We start from the raw sequence: 27722 nt of genomic DNA, 5'->3' as shown, positions 1-27722 counted from the left end.
TGAGATTCCACAGAGCTGCAGAATAAATATGACCATTTTCAACCTCAATCACATCCTCCGTCACCACCCATGGAGAAACCATTCACTAAATGGTCAAAGCAACTCAACAGCTCCAACATTATGCTTGACGTTTTTAAGCCTAAATCTTGTGCATCATTTACCCCAAAGAGGAAAAAAAGAATTTTCCAATGAAAGCACAACAGACGCAGTGTAACCCTGGTATTAGCATGAGATCTGTTTATGTTACGTGTATGACGAATAGATTTAGAAATGCTGCCAGTCTACTTTCCTAGATTCTCTAACCCAGGTTATGCTGGGTGATGCTCTAATTAGCAACTGGAAAATATTGATTATCATCATTATCGATTAATGAAAGCTGATGTCATCACATGTCTTGTTTTCTTCATACAAAGAATATTCAGTTCACTAAATTAAATTAGGACACACAAGTCCCCACATTTTAAACCCTAAAATGTTGACATCTTTGGTTGAAAATTCTTAACAAATTATCAAAGACAAATCAAAGGAATGTGGGTAGCAAAATGACTTATTAACATCAGATGTAAATGTGTATGGTCAGCCACGTACAGATCACAAGTTAACACCAGGAGGAAAGTGGGTCACCGGCGTCTTACAGTCCAGAGCCTGATGGTAAAATGTGTTCCAGGTTGAAGATGGCCACAGTTTCTTGGACCAGTCTTTTCTGCTGATATACAGTGAAAAGACCCTGTAATAGTTGACTTGTGGAGGGGCAGAGGCAGGAGAGCTCTGGCTTCATATCACAGACAAGTGGTTCACAATGTGCCCTGAGAAAAACTTAAATACGATGCGTCATGATGAACCCTATCTAGCCTGATGGCACGGTGGTTTATTTTACAAGTGGTCTATATGTGTTTGTTTGTGCTCTCTCAACCCCCAAGCTGAGACCACAGAGTCCACCAGCAGGCACCCATCCACAATGTGGAAACCCTAATCAAATATAAGTTAAAGGAAAATGCATAGGTACATACAGTATATTCATAGACTAGAAAAAGAAAGTAAAGGATTAGAAAACTAGTGGACTTCCTATCTGTGTGTGTGTGTGTGTGTGTGTGTGTGTGTGTGTGTGTGTGTGTGTGTGTGTGTGTGTGTGTGTGTGTGTGTGTGTGTGTGTGTGTGTGTGTGTGTGTGTGTGTGTGTGTTCTGTTCTTTCCTGTTCCACTGCTCTCAGAAGAAAACCCCACCCGCCCTGGTGATGTCATCATTAAGCTCCGGTGGAAAGCAGATGTAAACCCAACAAAACAAAAGGGCTGTTTTGCAAAAGGAAGGCGACATCTGGCAACAGAGCTGCTGACATCGGCGTCGCCCCCAGATGGCTTTAACCGCTACTCAGCGACGCCAATTTCAAACAAGCCCCACCCAATCCCCATCAACAGTGGTCAGAGCAGCAGCGAATAAAGGGACAGTGTAAGGATGTTAATCAGAGCAAAACATACAGGGAGGATATGACAAGGTGTCAGCAAAGTCCAGGGGGCAGAGGTCATTTACAGTGGTTTTAAGGGTCAGAGGGTGGTCGCAGCTCTGAGTCAAAAGCAGCCATTATAAGTCACAGTGAACAAGCTCAGTAAGGCAGAGAGCAAGCGTGGTGGGTGGATGGGGGGAATGGCGGTAGTAGTGGTGGCTTTAATACACAGTCAAAGTTCAAAAGTGACACTGCCTGGTCCGTTAACAGGCCGGCGGTGGGGGGAGGGTAAGGAAAAAGGCACCTTGACTTCCACTCTTCATTTGCCTCCACCCCTCCCTCCCTCCCTCCTCCTGGTCAGTCCCCTCACTGCAGCATCAGCTGCTTGAGGTTGTCGTGAAGGATGGTGTCCTTGACGTCACGGAACACCAGACGGATATTCTCAGTGTTGATGGCCGTGGTGAAGTGGTGGTAGAGCGGCTTTTGCAGCTGCTCGCGGCGTTTTTTGCGAAAGCATTCCACCAGGAAGCGCTGGACGTCTGCCAGGCTTGTGGGGTCGCCCGAGAACTCGCGGAAGTAGTCTTTGATGGACACCTGCTTCACCTTCTCCTCCAGCAGGTCTGTCTTGTTCAGGAACAGGATGATGGAGACGTTGCTGAAAACTCGGTTGTTGACGATGGTCTCAAAAATGTTGAGGGACTCGCTCAGCCGGTTGGTCTGTCGGTCCTCCATCAGCACCTGGAGGTGTCAGAATGCAGACATGTCATGTATGCTGGGGTCAAAGGTGAAGTGACAAAATGTGACTGATACGAGCAGCAGATTTGTTTGTCTGCACAAAGGAGACAAGTAAGGATTTGCCAAAAATCAACGATGGTAAAGTCGTACAGAAACTTTACCTGCATTTCCCACCAGAGGAAAAAGGTCAGAATGTAAGGTGTTGGGGCGTCGTTCCTACCCCCCAAGAAAGTTTATCAAACAACATCGATTTTTATTGACTTATTACCCTATTTTTGCTCTTTCAAATGCAGTGGAAACACAAGGAGGAACACACAAAAGGGACGTTACAGCCCTTTTGCACTGCAGGGACTTAAGGAATGTGATGTAGCGTGTGGCCTTTGTTACAGGTTCTGCTCAGGTTTCCACTGTTCTCCGTCTGAGTTCATAGAGTTAAATTTCAACAACATGCAATAATGATTGGTTGAGCCGATGTAACAGCAGATCCTATCAGAGAGTCCTTCACCTACTAACCAGCACACGACTGATGAACCTTCTATGCCAATCAACAGAACATCAAAGCTTGTGAAATGAAGTGGAAACGAAGGGAGGAACCTTGTACCGAAGCATCACATGTTTTCACAAGTTCAGCTTTTAGGTTGTTGACTTTCTGAACGAGAAAAGGGGCACAACTGGTTTCTCTAATGAATTCATTAAACTGATGAACTTTAATTCCTGGGACAATTGGGTCAAAATGTGTATGTGTGTTTTAGTCGTTGTTTGTTATAGTCATTATGATGGAATGCAAAACCTCACTGTAATTTCTAAACATCGAATATTCAAATGTTCATAGCCCACTGCCAGTTCATATTTTTTATCATCTGGGAAACCTTCATGTGGGTAGGTTGAGGGACACTGAGGTTTTTAATACAAGAAAACTTGATCCCATACCGAAGTGTCCATGGGCAGGATACTGAACCCCAAATTCCCCTGACGGCTGATGGGTGAATGGCAAAACTGTACTATAAAGAACTCTGAGTGGACAACAAGACTAAAAAGAAACTAATGGTATTCATACAGACAATTTACCATCTTGTTTAATCGTTGTCATGTGAAACTACAGTCAGTGTCAATTCAACAACTTTCAGGGATTCCAGTCATAGGTGTTTGTGTGCCCTCAGCACCCTGCGGGGCTTCCAACAGACTCACCTGATCATATTCTGAGGAGGAGACAAGGAAGAGGATGGAAGTGACCGAGTCAAAGCATTCAAACCAGCGCCGCCTCTCAGAGCGTTGACCACCCACGTCCACCATCTTGAAGGGCACGTTCTTGATCTCAAAGTCGTACTCGTGGATGCCCTTGGTGGGTTTTCTGGCCAGGAGGATGTCCTGCTGGCTAGGGAGGTAGTCCTGCCAACACATTATTACACATATTAGGTAGGCTTCTGCAGGTTTTAACAGGTCCCATCAAAATCCAATCAACAAATATTGTGCATATTCACGCTGCGTTTATACATATGAAGGTTCAAATATGAAATATTTGTCATGGTTCTTTATTTACAAGACAAACAATCTCTAACCACTTACACACAATCTTTACAATCAGTGCAAATTAAGAGCTAGAGAAAGAAATGCTTTTGTTGCAGTGCGCACACTTTTCATGCCAGTGCATGATTTGGAGACATCCCTGTTTAACACAGTGCATTCCTTCAATACAAGCACACATAAACAAATGAGACTGTCTGTGTGTGTGTGTGTGTGTGTGTGTGTGTGTGTGTGTGTGTGTGTGTGTGTGTGTGTGTGTGTGTGTGTGTGTGTGTGTGTGTGTGTTTTCCTCCCCAATGACACAGCTTTGACAATTAAGCCAAGACAAATAAAACAAGTGACTCTTTGACTACATGAAACCAAATATGATGTAATATTATTCGCGGTCATGTTTTGACTGTGTGTGTCAGTATGCTGCAAGATAGATGCACATTCCTAACATTCCAGAGGTGATGAGTCATCGTTGGCACGCCGCCGCCACACACACACACACACACACACCCCCCCCCTTCACACAGGACTTCCAGTGCACTTGTTTGTTCACGCAGAAGAAAAGAACAACAACTACAGAAAGACTATAAGGTAGAAATCGGGCACTGATAAACTTAAGTGATGTCTGAGTCACATTCATCAACAGCCTTGTCTAATTACTTCATTTTAGCCTTTTTTAGACATGTACTCGAGAGGATGTCTACACAATTCTGTCCTGACTTTCTCCAGAGTTTGCCTTTCACACATGAACAAAGCATCAGGAGATTCTCCCCTTAACGACAAAAACAAAAACTCTTGAATCTCATCATCTTCCAACTTTGTCAGTGTTTCCTACGTGCACCTCTTTTCATCCAGAGATATTTGTATTATTTTTATTTGATTAATTTACATAATATAATGTTGTGAATAATATTGACATTATATTAGAGATTTTTGTATCACAATTATAGTGACCAAAATGATTCGTTATCACAAACTAGTAATTTCAGCAAATTCGATATATTCATAATTTATTTTTGAATAAAAAAATATTTATCGAAGGTTGACAACTTTTTCGTTAAGTGCAGACGCCGAGCTCAAATGTCAAGAGTCAGGACAAAAGGTCAGCGTTTGTTAACCACAAGCTATTTGGCGACAGTGGATGTTATCAAGTGTTAGCCATGGCCAGAGATTACCAACAGTTCTCCTGCGGTTGCAGCCCCTACCTACCAGTAGCTGCGGCGGCCATGATTTTATAACACACAACAAATGCTGCACTTGCTGCGCCTGCATCTTGGAGACTTGCTGACTTTGGTTGATGCAAATCATCACGGTGATTAAAGATTACACAGTACAAATAACCAATGGGAATTTTACCATGGTATCATTTCATCCCTACATTATATCAATAATTAATTTTTTTAAAAATATGATTATCAACCATATCACAATATCATGACAGGCCTGGCAGGAAGCAGAGATAACTCAAAAGTGTCTTTTGTGAAGTATAGCACAGGTATTATATCATAAATGATTAAAAAGACAAAACACAATTATTATAAACTTATGTCACTTGATCAGATCACAAAAACAAATCCTGTGGCTAACCTGGCTTCCTATCATACCACAAGCAAATCCCCCGGGTGTCTTCTTGGACTGGGGCAGACTTTTCTTTTCAAATGGTTTTGGGCTGGTTGTTTGGTCTGACAGTGTTCACACCAACTTAAACAAAACAGACCTAATGTGCCAAGGTTTCTTTCTGTAGTTGTGTAGCTGGACTCTAATGGCCTTCTCATCAAATAAAAAACGGATTTTCAGGCATTGTCCACTGATAACATGTGTGAGAAAGCAGTGAACCACATGTAGCTGTATATTCTCACATACTCCACATGACTGTGAAAGATGTACTGAAAACTACTTCTTAGAGTAATTTATTAGTCAAGGCACTGACTGACCAATAGGAACCTGGGTGGAGGAATCATACAGAGCGAAGGGGAAACGTGTGATGGTTTTCTGTTTGTCCTTTTAGAAGGTCACATGACCACATCTCCACGTTAACAGCTCAGCTAGGCTAGTAGCAGTCTTTAACATATCATTTCCTGTCTCTGATGATGAAGCTGTCTGAGTCCAGCAGTCTGCTAGATGAAGTGAAATGTGTGTAATTATTGTTCTGAGTAAGAGTATTTTTCAGGTGTGAGTATTTGCTGCTGTGCTGACAGGCAGACACATGGAGGAACAGTGAGTGTGGAGACACGACTGGGGACAGGAAGGCACAAGTTTCACATCTCTTTTTAGCACACAAGCAACAAACTTTTCAACAAACTGCTATCACACCCATCTGCCCCATCAGTCCATCATTCTGCCTGCTGGTGGTCTGTGATTCGTGTAGCCTTTGCAGTGTGGGCCGAACTTACCGACTGTGCGAGCTTTTCCAAATTGTCCAGGAAATACTTGACGGACTCCCCCTGAGAAAAAGAGAAGAGAGATAGTGACTTCATCTTAAGAATTCTGAGTTGAATATGACACATGGCTTTAGCTCTCTTCCACTTCAACACTGATTAATGTCACTTGTTAAGTGATACCACCCCACCACCACAGCTGAGTGACAAACTCACTGGGGCTGCTCTAAATTTGTAGAGCTGATACATAGTGTATGCAGCTGGACTCCAGGGAAGTTAAGTTACACTGAAAGTCTGCATGCAAAGAGATCTGATCTAAAACAAGATGCAGCCTGCTCACATCTCAAAGGAGATTCTGTTTGTTTGTATAATCCCAGTGTGTGTGTGTGTGTGTGTGTGTGTGTGTGTGTGTGTGTGTGTGTGTGTGTGTGTGTGTGTGTGTGTGTGTGTGTGTGTGTGTGTGTGTGTGTGTGTGAGAGAGAGAGAGAGCAGGGTCTACAATAAGGCAATGGCACAGAAACACTACAGATGTTATGATTATTATGAAGGTTTTAGAGGTTTTTATCAATTTAAGTCTTTATTCCACATGCTCATGTGTGAAATAAATAACACAGGGCTCTCATGCGCTCATGTACTGAGCCCAAGTGGCAGGTAAAAGAGAGAGGGTGGTGATGCCAAGATCTAACTTGCAGGAAAGCACAAAGCTAAAGCAGAAACTATACAATGGTAAAACTAATTCCGTATGGAAGTCTTTCAGACATGCACTGAACTCCGCAGATACGTATTTTCTCCGGAGAAGTGCATTTCTCCCCCCTCCGATGTGAGAACACAGCAGGGGAACCTCCGCTAGACTCCCTGCGAGTGAGTGAGGGGGTTGAAGATGCCTCTAACACGCGACTGACGCAAAAAGAAAAGAAAAGAAAATCTCCAGGTGAAAAAGCGGAGTCACACGTAGACGTCACCGACAAAGATGTCAAAGAGTTTGTGCTGACAAGAAAATCATGTGATCTACGCAGCAGTATTACTTCCTGCCTCAGACTGCTGTGCCTGGCTGCTCCACGTCTCACCTGAATAATGCAGAGGATTTGATGCTGTTGTGAACGTGTCTGTGCAGAGAACCTCCTGTTGCGTTGTGCATGTGTGAAAGTCTGACTACCAAGTCAATTCAGGAGTCAATTCTCCAGATTTTACCCGCATGCCATTTCTGAAAACTGCGTTTGAAAAGAGGGTCAAAGAGTACTGCACACAGCTCCAAAGGAACGCTGCAGAAGCTGCAATACCAATACACTGTGCCCATTTGTAATTGTTATGGGTGCCTAGCGGTGCGGGAACCACTATGCGCAATGCATTGCACTTATATTCTTATTCTGTGGCGTATATTATACTTATTCTTCTTCCGTAAATTTTTGGCGCGCTACTCCTCCCGGAAATTGTGTCGCACATACACGAGACCTATAATAAAACATGCGGAATTACGTTGAATGGTGTGCTATGCCTTTTCTAAGAATTTCGTTAAACGGTTTGCTAAAAGATTGTGATAAAATGGCCAAAAACGTACAATGGGAGTCAAGGTCTCTCGCCCAAAAGAGCGAGAGTCCAAAAAAGACTGTTTTTAAGCCATTTTCCTTCACTGAAACTACCCTAAAATCCTCAAATGGAGGTTGTCATACATGATTTTTATATCAAAACGAAGTAGGAATTGTTTGCTCCGCAGAAATCTCTCAGAGCTATACTTTGGGCTTGATCCATTTTTTGAAAAATGATGTCCTCCACAACTCTCCATTGGGTCTAATGTTAATTTTGAGAGAAATTTCTGGAAAGAGCAAACAGGGGAAAAAAATCCTAACTCGGTCCCACGGTCACATTTCTTAACTCTCCCCAATAAAAAAGCTATCTGGTTGTTTGGCAAAGTCTTGGTATTCTCACAGGGTTTTCGTTTTAAAGATAGAATTTATAGTTTTTGAGAAACAAGCAGTTGTTTGAGGACTGCGCTAGAGTGTAGAACTTGTTCTTCCCCATTGGGTCTAGTGTTCATTTTGAGAGGACATTTTCTTAAGGAGAAGTACTTTTCTAACTCGGTCGCACGGTCCCATCTTTTTACTTTAACCAATAAAATAGATATCTGCTTGTTCTGCAAAGTCTTGTGATTCTCACGGTGTTTATATTTTACAGATAGGAGTTATAGATTTTGAATGACAGCTATTAGTGTGTATGCAGTGATAGCGCCACTTAATGATCAAATCTCTCTCCACACCGGTCTGGTTTTATGAGAGTTCATCCCACTGAAACTGCACTGCTGCCACTACGGTCAGCTGGAGGGGACATCTAGTCATCAGTTATCCTCCTGCTGGAACTGTCGGCAGCCTTTGACACTGAGCACACTGGTGGCCTGTTCTGTGATGTGACAGCTCTGCTCTTTATCCCTTAAGCTTCAAATTATTAAACTTTTGGTGAAATTCTTTTTTTTTTTTACAAATTTGGTGTAAACTTAGATTTTTTTTGTTTGGCCCATGTCTCATTTGCTAACATGGAGGAGGCAGGTTTTATGACCTATACTACAGCCAGCTTCCAGGGGGCAATCCAGATGTTTGGGTTTTTTTCCTACTTTTGGGAGGTATCCTGTCGTCCATTTTTATATACAGTAATAGCAGTACAACTGTGATGCATATCTGCAAAATCCTGATATGATACATTTATACCATTAAATATATAGTACTACTACTAATAGTACTGTCAAGAACTGATATCGACAAGCCCTAATGTGAATTTATGCGGGCAGACTGACAGCTGTGTTGGGAAGGAAACCATGGTGACATCAGTGCATTTCTCTTACAGACCATAACCATAAGCATCACAAATCAATAATGATAATATCTAACACAGCAGAGTATCATTAGAATAATAGACTAACACACTATGAGCTAATTGCTCTTTCAATCTACTCCACACAGATGCTTGGGAAGCCAATGTCCCTGCAGGACAGTTTAAAATCATTTCCATGGAAGCAAGACCATGTTAGACCACAACTTCAACTTGTGGAAAGCAGTTAGTGAGACATGGAGGAAGGAAGGGCGTGGGGAAGCAGGGGGACAGAGAGCAGAGAGAGAAGCAGCCCTTCATTGGCTTGTCTGTGTCTGTCTGTGTGTGCTCAGCAGCTGCAGGTCTGCACGGTCAACTGTGAGGAAGAGCCTTTATCTTTGACTGTCAATACCCGTCTGTAATCTAAAAGCTCCCTCAGCCTACTCACAAGTAATCATTGAACTTCCCACAGTCACATACAGAGAGGGTTAAAAATAAGTCTAATGGATGTTAACTTAAACAACACAGGGCAAAGACTGAAGCAGCAATTAGATGGATCAGATGTTTTTGGTCTCAGGTTGGGCAGCTGGTATAACTCACAGCAGTGAACACCATGTTACAGTTTACCTCGGGAAGGGAAGACAAAAGGCTGAAGACCTCGGCTGTGTGGGAACACTTTAAATTGAGTGATGACAAGACAAAGGCAGTGTTCCAAACATGCAGTTAGAAACTGGCCTTCCTCAGTGGAACATCAAGCATGAAAACTCCCTGTATGTAGTCAGTACTATTGCTTGATGATGTAAAAATCCAATATATACTAGCTAACAAACGTCTTTTATTCCGTAGCCATAATGAACTTGCTTTTATCCGCTGTTTAAATGTTACACGTGATCAAAACACACACTTTCCACAAGAGCTAGGACAATACACTCACCTCCCGATAATTGAGTACCGGTTTATCATATATTGTGATTCTACAAGTTATGCAATTCAAAATTACAATTTATGGCAATTTCAGATTACTACTTTAACACAAGGCCACATCACATTATTCTGCCCGGCAATTGCATGGTGACTAACGTGTTCCTGTGAAATTGTGGACCTCAGGTAGGACTTAATCAGAATCTGAAATACTTTATTGCTTCAGCTCGGAGAAGCTCCTCTCTGCTTCAGCTACAGTCTGTTTTTATAATTATAATATTCTTAAAGTAATAATAGAGAGAAAAGTGAGAGTGGTATACTTGCCAATGCTTACAGGCTAACCAGCTAGTTCCCAGGCTAATTGCTTGCTGTTAGCTGTTATTACAGTAGCTCAGTATAAATAGTTAAAAATCGATTCAGGAATTACTGTGGGAATTACTAAAAACTCTGAAAGAATTCCAATACTTATGCGAGTTGATTTCCCCCCACCCATACTGTCTACTGCTTTAGAATGAGAGAATTCTTTAAAACGAATGTCTTTATTATCTGGCAGTGCATTCATTTGTCAACAAAGCTTTAAAAATGCATACTTTTGATCACTGCCAAAGCTCCATAACCCAAAAATCGTTCCTCACAATATAGACACTGGATAACACTATTTACTCACCAGCTGGAACTCCCTGCGGCGGTCATAGGCATTCTGGATGCCCTGGTCGGCCCACAGGGCGCAGATGGATGGCAAGTAGTGCTGAAAAATTTTGGGCTCCACCATGCCGTGACCGTGAGACATCGCTGACCGGGTGTCAAACGCCATCATGGTGTCACCGTGCCTCCGGTTAGATGGGTTACCCCATGGGATGTGTAGCTTCTCTCTAGCATCCACCAACACTCGGATACCTGAAGGGGGAGAGAAAACAACATTAGGATTTTGTTCTTGGTCAAGATTATACATTACTGCCTACATTTCTATAATATTTTCAGGTCTCCACCTTACAATGTAAAGTGCCTTAAGATAATGTATGTTGTGATTTTGTGCTATACAAATAAACTTCAATTGAAATAGAAGCGTGCAGAAAGGCTAAACAGTATACATGCTTGCTAACCAACCAGAGGCTAAAACTGCCTCTTACAGGAGTACTGCAGAGTCCCTATAATCTTTTCTGACCCATTAGCCCATTTTTAGGTTACCATATTCTCTCAACTCCAGCAACATGACTGTTGTCTAGTAATCATGTGAAGAACTTGATTGTCACATAACAGCTCATGTCACATGGGGAATTTAAACAAACAATATATAAAAGTAATTTGTTTCCTATTTGTTTGTAAATTGATAAACAAATGAATGCATATTAAAATAAAAGGATCACAACTCTGTCAACAATGAAAGTCAACCTAATTTTACATCTGCAACACAGAATAGTGCGAGCTGTCTTTGTGTATGTGGTGTTACTTGAGACAATGATTTACGTAAAAGAAACCTGAGCAATCAAATACAACTACCACAGTCAGTTCAAATAAAATGTTGGTTAAGAGTAAAAAGAGACACAAATGCAAAAAGCTAAATCAGGCTAAATTTATAAATATATAATGTTCATTTGTGACAATTGCCGTTGACCACACTAGTTCTTATTAAGCTCTCTATTAGGGCTGGGCAATTAACCCAAAATGTATAGAAACCGACATTTATAACCTCTAACAGACATCATTTTGCTCATGTCAGTTAATTTGGTTAAAACCTTCCCCAATGCGTGCATTCACAAACTGTCGAGTCCCCACTACATTTGCTTTGCAGCGGTGGTACCGGGTACCTTGTACCCTTGTACCGTGCTGTATTACCGCATGTCCTCACTCCTCATCCCCCCCCTGACCTGCACTCACTTTACACATTGACGTGAAACATATTGATCAGAGGTTACTAAGACACGTACAGTCCTTGAAGTCTACTTTGTGTATATTTGATTTGCTCTAGAGCAGTGGTCACCAACCTTTTCGAGCCCAAGATCACTTTTTAATTCCAAACGTAAGCTGAGATCTACCACCCTGATATCTTCCAAGAAACCCACTTAGGAGGGTCATATTTATTAATTTTTGCAATTTCTGTAAAGGCTGAATGTACGAGCATAAATATACACAAAGAAAGGCAGTTGTTTAACTTTATCTATTCAATGCACAATATTCACATTAATATCATGAATATGGCCATAAATATGACTATTTCCTTGTATGAAAGAAGTCCCTTGTACTCAAATTAATACCAGTACTATACAGTATGAAGATGTGCATCTTCTGCTCCTGTAAATATTTCACAATAAAATCTCCTTTTTAAACAAAAGAATGGATTCTGTCAACAGAAAGTGGTTTTAACATTTTAAAATGCATGTTTGTGACATAATTTCAAAAGATAAACATTAAACTTATGTGAAAGATCATCTTCTCCGTTTATTCTGCTGTGAACCACAATATGTATCTGTCTATGACACAATTGTATTTACAACACTTTCCGAACCCATTTCAAAGTAAAAGCACTCCAGCGTTTCACTTTCAAAATCCACTCATTTGTTCTAACGGGGCTTTGAACAGATCGGAAGATGCGTGTCTTCTTACCGTAGAGTCCTGGTGTTTAGTTTAGTACATGAATCGACTTGTTTCGAAGGCAATGCAGTAGATAAACCCGCAGCTCCGCCGCCAGCAGCGGACACTCTGCCGTGTGAACAACCGACACAGCTGAACAGTGAGTTCAGAGAGTTCGGAGATCGACCGGTAGATCGCGATCGACGGGTTGGCGACCACTGCTCTAGAGTTTGAGATACGTATTTAAATGTTTTGTTCACCTGACAGACGTAATGTGACGTGCACAGACAGGATATCAGGGTTAAAGTAACCACAACTATCAATTTATTGCTATTCCTACAAATAAAAATACTTGAATTAATCAAACTACTGTGGTGAATAGTATACTTAGGTTAAAGTTTGGAATGATTCCTTAAACCATAGATTTTGTGCTTAAGTATGAAAATAATGGATAGATCAATTAATAAAAGAAAATATCATTAGCCTTAAAGATAATTCAGAATTCTGGTGATCCTACATGCCAACAAGGAAATGGTAGAATCCAGAGTGATAAGAAAAGTGCTGGCCTTTCTAAAAACATCCTTTTTCCTGAGAAAAGAGGTGTTACCATCAGGCTCCACTGGATCGTATCATCTTTACCTCTACGACAAACTGTGTTGAGCCACTATTGTAATGATAGAAATGTAGGATCCTTCACATCCCATGATGCAACTAAAGAGCGTGTTTCATTGGATCCTCCCCACCTGGTAAATGTCCATGACTGTAAAACTCTATTTCTCCAGTCTTTCATTTATAAATATCAAGACTCTACTGATAACATCATAGGTTATTCTTTCAGACTTTGAAAAAGCCCAGAGCCACAGAAGACATTGTACAAATGGAAGAGCACCGTTTCCCAGGATGCAAAACTTTTTTTATGCAACTTTATTGGACTGATCCTTTATCGTGTTGGCATCAGATACTGGTGGTGGACCACGACCGAGGTGGCAGCTGATGATGGATCCTAATGGCGGCAGTGGACAATGACTGTGGACTATAGTGGCATCCGATCTTGATGGTGGATCATGATCTTGCTGGCTGCTGACCATGGACTATGATTGCAGCAGGACTGCTCGATACATAGTATTTCTCCTCAGACACTTGACCATTAATCCACCAATTCACTGACCTTCAGTTATACTTCAAAATGTTTACCCTTATCAATGCTGCTAAAACCTTTATCTTGATGTTCTCCTTTACACTTGACATCCATTGCACTTCTGTCCGTCCTGGGAGAGGGATCCCTCACATGTGGCTCTCTCTGAGGTTTCTACCTTCTTTATCCTGTTAAAAGGGTTTTTAAGTAGTTTTTCCTTACTCTTGTTGAGGGTTAAGGGCAGAGGATGTCACACCATGTTAAAGCCCTATGAGACAAATTGTGATTTGTGAATATGGGCTATACAAATAAAATTTGATTGATTGATTGATTGACTGTCCCTTTAGGCCTCAGTGATACTCCCTTGTGAACGTGCACACAGACAGCAGACACCACAGACTGAGCTTAGCTTATTAAGCTAGTGTTACATTTTACTGCAAACAACTGAGGGTCCAGGCGACAAGTGCAGACTTCGTTGGAGCCTCCAACTTGTGCTGTTCATGCAGAAATATCCAACAGTTTACACTTTCAAGTCTACTGAATGAGCAGTTGGTGCCTTTTAGCAAAGTTGCCACTTTATAAGAAATGCACATGTCATCATCCATTAAAAAACACATTCTGATACCACAGGGTTGACCATGACGGATCAGCTCCAAATTGTATTCACGTAGAAATACCCTGTCAAGTAATATTCCCACTAGGGCTGCACGATATATATCGAAAATGTATTGTCAACGCGATATCAACATGTGCAATATACGTATCGCAAATGTTGAGCTTGAACTGCGATAAACGGTGTTCCATGTGCCATGCATTCACGCTCTGCACGTCAATATATTTGGCCAATCAGATAGAGCCCTGCTACCCTAGATAATAAATTATCTCCTCCCAACTAAATTCTATTCTTGAGGAACCTGATGTTTAAGTTTATGTCTTGACTTGATGAATCACAAAACTGTATTATAATGATGCTCACAAGCCCCAGGTGCAGCTCGGTCAGATATCAATCATATCTGTGGAAACATTGGTATGGGTGCCTTTTAAGACTCTCATGAATAAGAGTATGTTTGTATGTGTTTATGTATCTGTTTTCTTTTTTCTTTATGGTGTATGTCTTGCTATTGGGTCTAGAGCCTGTAATAAAGTGTATCTATCTATCTAAGTGAAAACTTCTAGTGATCACGTTTATCCCGAGTCAAATTTATCACTATGAGCAGTTGTTTATATAAAAGAATTGCTGGAGGAGAGGGCGGGGCGTGCTCGGTTTGGCTCGATGGGGTTGGTGCAGTGCGTAGCACGAATAATAGAGACACAGAGAAGAGCAATAAATTACTGACAGAGTGGCTAAAAACTGTAAAACACAACTTTTCACGGTCCAAACATGCATGAAGAGACCCTTTGTGGAGCTGTGCATGGCTCCCTGGGTGTCTGCCCCGTACTTGGTGGTGCTGTGACCGGGCTGTGCGCCTTCTACCTCGGGCTGTGGAGTTGTCCGTGGTCCCTGGGTCTGTAGCCAGGTGGAATTTGTTCAATCAAATGATGTTGTTGGAATAGAAATAATGCTTTCAATAATTGTGTGTGTCTGCATAGACCACTTACTGTAGGGAGTCTATGTTAGCAGTGAAACCAAAGCAGAAAGACTTAACATCGCATACTAAAGCATTTGTATATTTATCGCAAGTCATATCGTCATTGCAATATTCAAAAACGTTATAGCATATCGCATGTTTTCTTAATATTGTGCAGCCCTAATTCCCACCAGGTCAAGTGAAAATCATAGTCATATGTGTTGTTGAGTTATAGTATGTGTGTTTGATTCAGCTGTAGGTAACAGCCTTTTCAAGGCAGGAATGTTGCTTTTATTCCTCCTCGTTGTTCTTTAGAAAAAGGTACAAACAGTCTGCAGAAGCTAGTTTCCAACTGACTCATATTTGTGGAAAGGGGACAGACGGTGTGGTGACACAGACAGTGACAATGTTGTGTTACATCCCCAAACCTCTGAATATGGAACACTGGCACAATGTCTATAATCAACCTCAGGGGTGGCACTACAGATGTAACTGGTTTCACTTTAAACCATGGAAGAATTCAAGAGAACAATCATTGCTGCCACAAATCTGATTCCGTGAAACAACAACACAATTTAATTTTGGTTGAGCACAATCTACTGACGGCAGCAGTCTACTGAGCAGAGATGAGGTGCTGAGTTTACCTTAATGCTCTGTGAACTCTGTTTCACCCTTTCACACCAGCCTGCTCTGACAGTGTGTTCTGTTTGATCCAGCTTTCTGCAGTGTGTCCGTGTGTGGGGGGGTGTGCGGACAGCTCAAGGGTGAGTGTGTTGTGTCTGTCTACATATCTTTAGTTCCTGTGGTGAGATGCAGCTTTCATGCACTTTTCCGTCTCTGCCCAGGAAACAACACAGACACAGTAAAACTAGCTTTGGCTTTTTTAGTTGGAGACAGAAAATAAGACACCAGAACAAACCTGTACTTTGAACTGACATGTAGATACTTTAACTGTTTAAACTCCTTTTTTAAAGAGTACATTAAAGAACATTAAACTCAGAACTCTCCTGAGAAATTCAGAGTATGATGGTGCTGTTCCCCATGGGGAGGGTGCAAAGTGCGACACCGGGGGGAGGCCCGTCGGGGGGGTTGCCCCTCCCTCCGGAGGGTAGCTCTAGCATTTTGGCTTTTTCAAATATAAATGGAAATCATTTCCTGCAACTTCAGCCTTAAATCTTACCTGAAATTACAAACTAAGAAGACATAAAAAAAAAATCCAGTCCAAGATCCTTTTATATTAAATTTCACCAACCTGCTTCGAGAAACAAACCCAATAACAGCATTGTTTCATTTTGGTTTGTTATCAAATTTAGAATTGGCGTTAGCAACAGCTAATATGACCTGCTGGTAACAGCAGCAGTCAATTGTGGTTAAGGTTACAATCTGCTATCTGAATAGTTTGTGAACTGAGCTTTGCAGATACAAGAGTGAGATGTGAGGAGTGATTTGTACTGGTGGGCATAAAATATTTGACACATCCACAAACTAGAAAGTTTCTTTCACTGTAGTGACTCCAGAGATGAGTTTTGGGTTTAAGATGGGAGAAACATATGGATAGAACTGTTTAAAAAAAAAAAAAAACAGTCATTCATTTATTCAATGATTTTTTTAATCATTATATATTTCAGATGATTTATTTTCTTTTAGATGCTTTATTCACCAGAATAATTTTATCAACTTTAACACAGGGTTCAGATAAATAATGTAAATCTTAGTAGGCTTCACCAAAGTTTGAATATTTGTATATAAGTATATAAGATGAAGCAGGCCAATTATCAAGTCAACAATGGTGAAGTTACAGTCAATGTTTAAAAAATGTTTATTAAGGATAATTTTCATACAGACATGAGGCCTGTATCAGTATAAGCTGGTGTATTTGTCTCCCTATTTCACCAGTTATGTACATGTGTAAATGTGTGTCTGGGTATGTGAATGAGTAAAACACGTCAATACAGACGTCAGTGAGTAAGAATCAATTCTCAGCTATAAATAGAGAGTGCAGTTCCCTGCATTGTGTGCCAAACTGTTTACTCATGTCATTGGTCCATTGAATTGCAAGCTAAGAGTAGGTATGGGGTAGTTTTAGTTTCTTCTCCTTTGTGTTTAAGTCTGTGATCATACCTGGTATGATGTCTAGTTCCAATCATAAGACAGCATTAAGTTTGTCTATAAAGTTGTCCTGAATGTGTCTCCTGTGACCACTTATGATCAGATTGAACTCTCTCACTCTATATACAAATACAAACATATGTCATATCCAGTTTCTCAAGTCTGAGTTTACAGAGAGAGAGAGAGAGAGAGAGTCATTATCTGTCAGTCAGTGTTGATATTGTTGACACAAACAAATCAGCATATGGGCATTGGGAAGCACAAAAATAGGTTGGGTTCATAATGAAACTGTATAGTGTCGGACAGCTGAGCAGGTGGTCCTTCATACGTGGCCCAGGACTGAGTTGCATTCAGAGGGCAAAAATAATTTGGCCATATGCGTCCGATACCACCTCCGGATGTGGTCCGAGTGATCAGATCTCACTTCAAACATGAACTTTGAGCTGACCACTTGTGACCAGATCCCACAAGACAGATGTTAATACCAGGTCTGTGACGTGCAGTCTAATCGGTCAGCCAGCAGCAGTGCGTCTGTTCCTGGAAACAGACACCTGTTGCTTCTACCATTCAGTGTCAGTGACTTATCAACGTACTACAGCATCGATAATAATCATTAACAGATCAGTCGCGAACATTTTCAGCTGCAGCTTAACAAATGTTCAGCTTCATAACATTAGCTGTAATTAATCAAACTTTGCTAGTGTCAGTTTGTATGTCTCTGCATGCCACTGTGGATCTGGTCACATCATTGTCAGGAATGCCATAACCTTTATATATATCATAAATGGAATTTCAGTGTTTCACCTTGGAGTTTTTTAGCAGTGGGTTCAGCTAGTCTGCCTCTCCTGGAGTACATGCACTGATTACAATCAATCACACTGATCTTTATAATAACCATGTGAATTAATATTTTTGTGTTCCTTGATAAGTTGGGTAACGCTTCTTCTGCAACAATGAAGTTAAAGGGAACACTGCGTTATAATCACATTATAAACATGTGTAATAATCTGTCGGAAGAAATTTCCTCTCTCTGACAATCATGTTTATTTAGATATTAATCGATGGTGGCGGACGATGAATCGAGATCGTTACGGTCACTTTAACCATGATGTTCTGGCTGCGCATCTCGTGTGTGACAGGTGAACTGTGCGACTTTTTAAATGTGTTTATGGATAATTTGGGCCTCATAAATTACAGAGATAATCAAACAAACTTGAAGTAATCCCTTCAGTACAGTACAGATCTAATTGTTAAAGTGCAATGTGAGTGAAGACCAGCGGGCGAGAGGAGACATTCCGGCAGGATACTCCGGCACAGAAAAAGACAACCGGCCTAATGTGTGTCTGTCCTAATCCTAAAGCAGTGGCAGCAACAATTTTGCAGCAGCAAGCCGCTGCTACAGAGGGCTGGCTGTCTTCAGGACTGTGTATGTTGAGCTGCTAGCTACTGTCAACTCTGCCACAGGGGTGTAGGGGTGTAATGTACATTCAGTAATTCAAAATGTCCAACCATAGCCTCCTGTTTTTACTGGACACGTGTAAATATGAGAAATGCTGATATTTGCTTATATATAAAGAGTGCTCTGAAATCAATTTCACAGGGTATTTTAACTGTAAAGTTGTTGAAAATGCCAAAGCAATGTTCCTGCATGACAACATCTGTTGTGAACAAAGCAGGTCCTTGTTATTCTAAACAATAGAGCACACAGAAATCTACAGACCCGCTCTACATCCTGAGCCGAAGCCAGCCATTATTAATCAGTACAAGAGACCAGTGATTACAAACAGAAAATATGATTTACTATATTTAAAATTTATATATATAAATTTCTATCACTAACAGTGAATTGATAGTATCAATAAGGTACCAAACAGACACAGTATCAAATGGTGGAAAGGATAAAACCCTTGTTGTGTTACCCTTATTAACAAAGCTCAGTGAACACAACAAGTGTCAGATTTTCATTTTTAGTCCGTCATCCCTCACTGATAAAAATGACAACAGCAACTAATATTAGTTGTCATCAATAAAAACAGGTTGAGAAACCTTCAGTAGGACAACCTTCACTGGGAGTGGCCAGACAGGAGCCTCTCCAGAGTGGCAGACACATGGAAGTAGGTAAAGGACTGTCACACTGTGAGAAAGAACACTCTCTGGTCTGGTCAAACCAAAGGATCCTCTGGTCATGTATGGAGGACATAGACATGACGCTTGGAATTGGTTGTAATGGTTTTGGTAATGGTTTTGTATTTATATAGCGCTTTTCTAGTCTTGATGACCACTCAAAGCTCTTTACAGTACAGTTTTACATTCACCCATTCACACACACATTCATACAGTGCATCTATTAGCAGCACTTTCTTGTTCTATGAGGGGCAATTCAGGGTTCAGCATCTTGCCCAAGGACACTTCGGCATGCAGATGGGGAAGGCTGGGGACCGAACTGCCGACCTTCAGGTTGGAGGACGACCACTCTACCCCTCAGCCACAGCCGTTGTGCTTTGGAAAGTTTCTCCGTCTCCACACAGGATCTCTGGTGCTCCGACTGAGTGACCATCAGGTTCTCCGTCACCTTTTCATGGAGTTCCTTCTCCCCTGAATCTCAACTCAGTCCAGTCTCTGAGCTCTGCAGGCAGCTCCATGGACCTCATGGTTTGGTTTGTGCTCTGACTTACACTATCAGACCAAAATCATGCCCAGTCAACTGAATTTATCATTGGTAGATTCAGTGACACACTAATGGTGGATGGTCCAAGGTGGCAGCTGATGATGGATCCTAATGGCGGCAGTGGACAATGACTGTGGACTATAGTGGCATCCGATCTTGATGGTGGATCATGATCTTGCTGGCTGCTGACCATGGACTATGATTGCAGCAGGACTGCTCGATACATAGTATTTCTCCTCAGACACTTGACCATTAATGACATTAATCCACCAATTCACTGACCTTCAGTTATACTTCAAAATGTTTACCCTAATCAATGCTGCTAAAACCTTTATCTTGATGTTCTCCTTTACACTTGACATCCATTGCACTTCTGTCCGTCCTGGGAGAGGGATCCCTCACATGTGGCTCTCTCTGAGGTTTCTACCTTCTTTTTTTCCCTGTTAAAAGGGTTTTTAAGTAGTTTTTCCTTACTCTTGTTGAGGGTTAAGGGCAGAGGATGTCACACCATGTTAAAGCCCTATGAGACAAATTGTGATTTGTGAATATGGGCTATACAAATAAAATTTGATTGATTGATTGATTGGTCTCAGCACTACAAATCCAGAGTTGGCATTGACATCATTTAACTTTTTATAACAACACAAAATTAACATGTGTAATCTGCGTGTGTAAACAGTGCGTCAGACAAACACTCATCTGCAGCGTCACACCTAGGGTTGCAAAGGGGCGAAAAATTTACGGTAAATTTCCGGAAACTTTCCATGGGAAGTTAAGCTCGGGAATTTGGAAAATGTTGACACTTTTTTTTGCAAAAGTTAGCCTATAACAGGGAACTTAAATGTAGTTGAAAACAACACTAGGCAAGCCTAGCTCAGCTGGACCCTGGATGCAGCTAGTTGGGAACGTTGTCTGCCAGAAACGTAAACCTATGACTTTCTGTTGTTTTTGAACGTCTTTGTCATTACCTAGCATATTGATTACTTGTTACACTGAAGCCATGTTCATTTTAATACCAAGTTTATTTGTATACAATAGGCTAACTTTTTACAGCAGTGAGAATACGATGTATGTAGGTCCACACAAAAGTACACCATCACCTCGATTACTCGCGGCTGTTGGGGTCCATCAAAAAAGCGCGAGTTGGGCAACTTATCGAAAATAAAAGTAATTACGGCAAATTAAAGGCTGAGCAATAAAAAACTTCATTCAAAACTATATTTTAAACGCTTTGTTTCTTTGCAAAGGATGTTGTAAACCAAATTGACAGAATTAATTGATTTTTGTGAAGAAAGCATTGAGACCTGAAAGGATTCAGAGGAAAAACGCTAAAACCCGAGGCTTGAGAAGCTTGACTAAATGCTTTCATTTTACATTTAGAATGGGACTTTTTTTTGGGGGGGGGGGGGGGGCGTCATAGGGAATACATTTATTTTATTCAACATTCATGTTTTTTGTTGTTCAATGAAAGATCCATTAAAGTTCTACTCACAAATGGGTTAAGTCAAAAATGTCATTTTAAAATTTTTTATTAGAAATGTTTGCATGCATGTCTGCTTATGACAAAACAAAATGTTTATATTTATGTCTGTATATGACAAGGTAAATACAGTTAGTATAAATTACCCCAAAATTTCCATATTGGAATATTGCAACCCTAGTCATACCATGTAAACCCCCCGCCCCCCCCACACACACCTTGACTGATGTAACTTTTATCCTGAAATGACACCGAAACAAGTGGTTTCCTTTTTGCCTTAACCACGTCAAGCATCAGTTACTTCCCCCTGACTGACGCTGAGCAAGCCTTTCCAGCCTGACTCATCACACTTCCCCGTTCGCACTTATCCACAGTTCAAATATACTGCCCCCCCAATCAACCACTATAAACCAGCTTTCAGATTTGCACTTAACTTCATAGATCCTTCGGACATTCTATGTAGGGGATGTATGCGTGAACGCAAATGTCTGAGATCCGCTGCAGGCTTCACTGCCAGCGAGTGAGTGTGGTGACGACATTTCTAACACAACAGACACAAAAATGAAAAAATAAATAAAAAAAGAATAGAAATATCTCAGAATAAAATGCATTGCGACACGCGTAGAAGACACTGACGAAGTTTGTGGTGACAAGAGCTGATGCTTGTGTTGAAGTGCTGTAAACAAAAACATGTGACCGGATTAATATGTTACCTCCTGCTTCTGCCTGCTGCACCACCCCTCGCCAGAACACTTCGGAGGTTTCTGCTTTTTTGTAAACATGTCTGAGCGGAGAACCTCCTGCTGCGTGGTGCATGTGAAAGGCAACATCAAGGCAAAGTCTGTGCCCGATTCTCCGGACATCCTCCAGAGGTCATGTCTGAAAACAGCTTAACTTGATAGGTGTCTGTCGCTGATGGGTCATTGGCTCGTTGTTATTTGCATCGAACGGGACAGAGCCTATCACCTCTGATTTCAGTTCAAAGAGTTGAGGGCTCCAGACTCAACATTTTAAAACTCAGCCTGACTGCAAGCCCTATTTAAGACTCAAAGGCCAATTCTGCAACGCCATAATGAAGTAGTGAGAGTGAAAATCTGATTTGTTGTCACTTCCATAATATAATACACATATAAAAACAGAGACACATACTAAAGACAGGAAAAAAATGAAAGATATAGAAATGTGCTGCTGCTCTAATAAGTGCGATGATAATAACATTAGTGCAATGGTAACTTATTCCTCGTGAACTGAAGAAATAAAAAGTGTTGGTACAAAAAGTGCTTGCCAGTAAAACATGCCTACTGCCCAGTTACGCTACGTTTATTCATAGAAACCAGGGGCTCCACAGGTTACCTCTCCTGCATGGCTACTGACAGTAAACTGAATGATAGCAGAGGAGGACGTGGTGCCAGTGCTTGGCTCAAACTTACTGTAGCCAACCTTTCCAACAATTAGCACAGAAGCTGTAAACAGCATAGAGGAAGAAACAACCCAGACCAGCTGAGTAAAATGAGGAGATTCAAGGCTGCTTCTCAACTTATCATTTAAATCAGAGACATTTCAGGGACAGCCATCCCAAATGCACATATTTCATTGCCATTCAGACCTGGTGTTATCATCTGCCCTGAGTGATCTGATCACCAGAGGTCAGCTCTAAGTTAATACAAGTTAATACACCCAGGACACATTTCGGTAATCTATATGTAGCCACCATCTCAATTTTAACATTGACCAAAACATGACAATTATCTATTTTTCTTAAATGGGTTAAAATGGATTTCATTGTGCAGTTCTCTCTCTCTCTCTCTCTCTCTCTCTCTCTCTCTCTCTCTCTCTCTCTCTCTCTCTCTCTCTCTCTCTCTCTCTCTCTCTCTCTCTCTCTCTCTCTCGCTCTTTGTGTCTGCGGCACACTTCAGTGGACACATGATGTCATGAAGAGTAAACCCCTTCATCTGGTTAAAGAGTAAGACTATAATTATATTTAGTGACAGTGATATGACAAAACAGTAATAAAGTGGTATGCTAGAAATGTTTAATGTCCGGCCATATGGCTGACAAATGATGCTAATGGAAAAACTTTTACCAGTTCGCAACCATCATACAATCGAGTCAAGTCAAAAGACAAAAACTCTGGAAAGAGCACAGCCACCCGGGGTCGTGGTGTTTTTGTTTTGGCATCCATGCTTGTCAAAAAAACAACAACTAATATGTCCAATATTAGTTATCAAGACGTCTGATGCTGCAGATAAACTTACAGTGAAAGTGTCTGCTCCATGCACCACAGCAAAGTCACATCACAGAAATGTGTCTTATAACGTGATGGGAGGAGAGTTGCCAGAGAAGGATGATGAAGATTTGGTGCTAAAGGACTGTAAAAACGTTTGAGATGTTTTGAGAGAGCAAGCAAACAAGTGAGAGCGAAGCAGAGTGATGCATGCAATCAGGACAAATTGGACGACCGCCACAGTCTGAGTAATAAATGGGAAACGTTGCACACACCTTCAAGAGCACCATAAGAATCAGGCTGCCTGCAGCTAAATTCATCTCAGTAAGCACTCTGCAGATTCAGAGCAGACACACGGTTTTTTCTGGTAAAAATATCCAGTGTAATCAGTAACACAGGTGCCATACAAATGGTGGCAGGGTCCAGTTCTAACATGCTGTCCCCTAACAAACTGTCCCCTCCAACTCACTTTGAGCAATCATTTTGCTCATTTCACCACGTGTTGTGTGACATATTAAAAGTTAGTCCACTGAAAAAGCTTAGTTGAAGTCATTAATAGCTGTGGTGTAACAACTGATGTAGAATAATATACCAAAGACTATTTTAAATTAAGGGTGGAAGCATCCTGGGCAAGAACAAAGAAACAAAAGAGCATGATTAGACATATTGACAGACATTAGCTTGTTGTTCATAAAAAACTCCTTTGTGGTTTAGATTTTACAGTAAAAGCTTTCCTATGAACAAATCTATCTTCTACTGTCATGTAGCAACAGGAAGCTGTCAGTAACACAATTTATCATCAGTTTTACAACATGAATTGGACAGATGAGCAGCAGCATGCACTTACTGCTGAAGAAAAAGAAATAAGCTATGATGTTTGTTATGCTGCAAGAAGGATAGGTCCGTGTTGTCGATTCATACAAGCAGCGGGAGACGGACACATCGTATTCTCAAAGTCAACGCCAAAAGAAAACAAACAACACAACATTTGATGAAGTCATTTCTCTGACATACCTCAACAAGCTAACGAGGCAAAACAGTGTTGGACAGGCTGCACAATCAGATTCAACAGTACTAGAATGACCTATTTAAACTAATCTAAATCATTTCCTAGATTTACTTGTATATTATTTGGTATCTGTCATTGACCTCAATAGCTCAGTGTCCCTGTATCGAAGCCTTCACAACGACTGTCTATATGGAAAACCAATATTCCAATGTTAACCTGATTAAAGCAATAGTGTGAATAGTGCACTGCCCTGTAAAGAGCATTTTCTGATTACTTTAACCACAATAGGGTCATACTCGGACTAGGCAATAATCATATTACGATATGTGGAGAAGTCCGACTGTAGTCGTATCCTGAAAACATGTCTGATGTCAGAATAAGGACAGTAGTCGGGTGTATTGGAGGCCATGTGAATGTAATCATTGACACGGGTTGATACCAAATGTAGATAATGCAACACGTGCATCATTTTGGACAGATCACGAAGCTGTGCCCTCTTGAAGCGAGGCTCTGGGGCTGGTTTAGAGATTCTGTAACTCTGAGGTGACAGCTGACATCACCGAGCAGCACGGTCCTCTGCTCCCTGACGACAAGTCCCTCTTTTCAAACACTCTCAGAAACCAGACCATTCAACAAGCGCTAGCGTTTCATATTCCCGCAAAATGTACGGCTAACAAAGAGCAAAGACAGTAACATATGTTTAAAAGGGATGCTTTGTAAAATGGCGCATGTCTTTAGCAGTACAGTTCGTACCAGGTTGCAGTTTGATTCACCAACGTGTCAGCTCTCGGGGGCCACCCGGTTGACAGGCGTGCAGCTGGAGAGAGGGGCTGCCCCTGGCCTCAGATGATGCTGGGGAAGTTTACAGTCAACACGCACACTCGGTGCCCTGCTTTCTGTGGAAGTGGCATGTTTCTGTGATAACCGCAGCCATGAGGAAGTGTGTGATCAAACCACGGCGAGCAGCGTGTGTGACCCAACATGAAGTAAGAACATGTCGGACACCTGGAGCTTTGGATAAACAACAACATTGACGGCGCTGCCGCTCCCTCCACTCGCACCGTGCACACAAACACTAATAACATGGGCGTTTCTTGGTAGCTGAGGCAGCTAACCCACATTAGCTCGGTCGAACACAGTGAAGTGCTGCAGTAGGTTCAGATGCAGCTAGCATGCTACCACCTTCCCACTCTTCGCCCCCTGGAACAGGCAGCCGACACACGGGCCACAACATGAACCCCAGCGGGTGCTCGGTGGCGTCTTACCTTTAATAACATTACTATAAATCGTGGCTCTGAACTCCTCCTTGGCCTTCTGATCGAAGTCCTTCCCATGGATAATGCGCATCTGCTTGAGGAAAGTGGACTTGCCGCTCTCGCCCGCTCCGAGTAGTAGGATCTTCACCAGCCGTTTTACATAGGTCTTATCTCGATAAATACACTTATCTATCTCCTTAGACTTCCGCAGCTGCTCTACCTCGCCGCTCGTGAGGAGACAGTTGGGGAAACATACAGATAAAAGGGAGCGGGACGGCAGGAAATCCGCCATCTTTGAAACAACTTCATCGATACAGACAGAGAGGAGGACTAGAGGCTGCTCTGCCCTGCCCGCTGTTGCGTTCACGTGCCGTAGGAATCCACACCAACACAACGTTCACCTAAACCTTCACCCCTCCAGCTGAGCTCAAGCTCAACTTTTACACAAACTTGGTTTTTAAGAAACATTTTCTCATTTTTCAATCAACTAAATTCTGGCTTCACAAAAGCATTAATATAATTTTAAAAAATCCAAATTGTCATAGGCCCTGTTACCACGCCAATTACATCTTCCTGGAGTTTTGATGTGTGATTTAGTTTATTCAACATTTTAAACATGTCAATCGAACAATATGTGTTTAACATATAAAGGTCGAGATTACAAAGTTACAAAGGAACCTCTTTTTGTTGTTGCATTTATTGTTACAGGGGCAGTTTATCTGCTCCAAAATACAAGTGTGGTTTATCCAACACACGTGAATCCAGCACAAGTCAGAGGTACAGTGGTGATCGAGGCGCGCTCACGATGGACTACATGAGCGCGCCCGCGCTTTAACCCATCATTTCATGGTCATATTTGCCTGTTACTATTAGAGAAGGTCTGCAACTCCACTCAAACCACTTTAGAGTGTTTCAATATAGTATATCATAATTATCAGATAGAAATACAGTATGTTTTACAGTTATAATTTCAAAAAACACCTTTTACTTCACAGGTTAGTTAGTGAGTAATATAAGTTATTCTTTGTTACCAATTTAGATATTTTTAATAGTTTAAATTTATTCAATAACTGGAGTTTGACATTTTGGGAAATATGGCCAAGCTACTCTCTTATCTGCTAGCAAGAAATATCACTGCATTCAAATGGAATCATGTTCATGAGAATAGTTAATTTATTGGTATTCATCACCTCGGATCTAATCAATTTCTGAAAGCTCTGAGTTGTGATGCGTTTGCATACGTTTTCAGAAAGGTTGAAGGCAATGGATGTTAATTTCTCTTTGGATAATAAGTCAATATATTCTAATTTGTCATAGAGGTTTTTTATTTGTAATTTATAATACGTTTGAGGAAAATGTTGATGTTCCCAATGGCTTAATCTTTGCCCCTGGCCATTATGCCTTTCCATATTGTAATAATGAGCTCATGAGTTCCATTTAAAGGCAGAATATGAAACTACTGTCTTTGCTTGGCATTTACACATGGGGAAAAAGCCTGGCACTGTCCAAAGGTAACACAATCAACTTACACCATTTCTAAAGCCCACTGAGTGTCACATTATATATTCTAAATTAATACTGAAATATAAAAATGACATATTAAGTTTATAAGGTTTTGTAGGTTCTAGGAGGTTAATGCACTCAGCCAAGACGCCTGACACATAACCCATAAAAAAGAGTAGATGTCGTTACCTTTGGAGAGAGTCAGGTTAGCACTTTCCCACTGTTGTGGAAAGATAATCTAATCTAATCTGCTGCATGTAGTTTCACATTTAAAATAAATGAGAGCGGTATTCTCAAGAATAAGAATAATTTCCAATGTAGCCTACAACTGTTTTACTTTCTTACCCACTTGTCTTTTAATATTGCCCCATTTAAAATCATAACAATAGTAAGTGAATGAATTTTATTCT

The 27722-nt window shown here is 41.2% G+C and overlaps 1 protein-coding gene across 2 annotated transcripts; it reads right to left on the bottom strand.

Moving 5' to 3' along the window:
- Positions 1-40: 40 nt before the first annotated feature.
- On the bottom strand, positions 41-26163 carry gna13b (guanine nucleotide binding protein (G protein), alpha 13b). 2 transcript variants are annotated; one of them, XR_004614626.1, is made up of 6 exons: positions 25819-26101; positions 10457-10686; positions 6085-6135; positions 3365-3565; positions 742-2179; positions 41-687 (listed from the first exon to the last, which is right to left on the bottom strand). XR_004614626.1 is itself a non-coding variant. In XM_034592343.1 (5 exons), the coding sequence occupies exons 1-5, from the start codon at positions 26099-26101 to the stop codon at positions 1808-1810; spliced, it is 1137 nt and encodes a 378-aa protein (XP_034448234.1). In that variant the 5' UTR covers positions 26102-26163; the 3' UTR covers positions 41-1807. The 2 variants fall into 2 exon arrangements, 1 of the variants encoding a protein (XP_034448234.1); XM_034592343.1 differs by having other exon boundaries at positions 41-2179; positions 25819-26163.
- Positions 26164-27722: the final 1559 nt, after the last annotated feature.

The sequence above is a fragment of the Hippoglossus hippoglossus genome, chromosome 8, assembly GCF_009819705.1.
Source record: "Hippoglossus hippoglossus isolate fHipHip1 chromosome 8, fHipHip1.pri, whole genome shotgun sequence".
In the NCBI taxonomy this organism is placed as follows: Eukaryota; Metazoa; Chordata; class Actinopteri; order Pleuronectiformes; family Pleuronectidae; genus Hippoglossus; species Hippoglossus hippoglossus.
The sequence above is the reverse complement of the archived record's forward strand: the minus strand, read 5'-3'. Positions and strand labels throughout refer to the sequence as shown.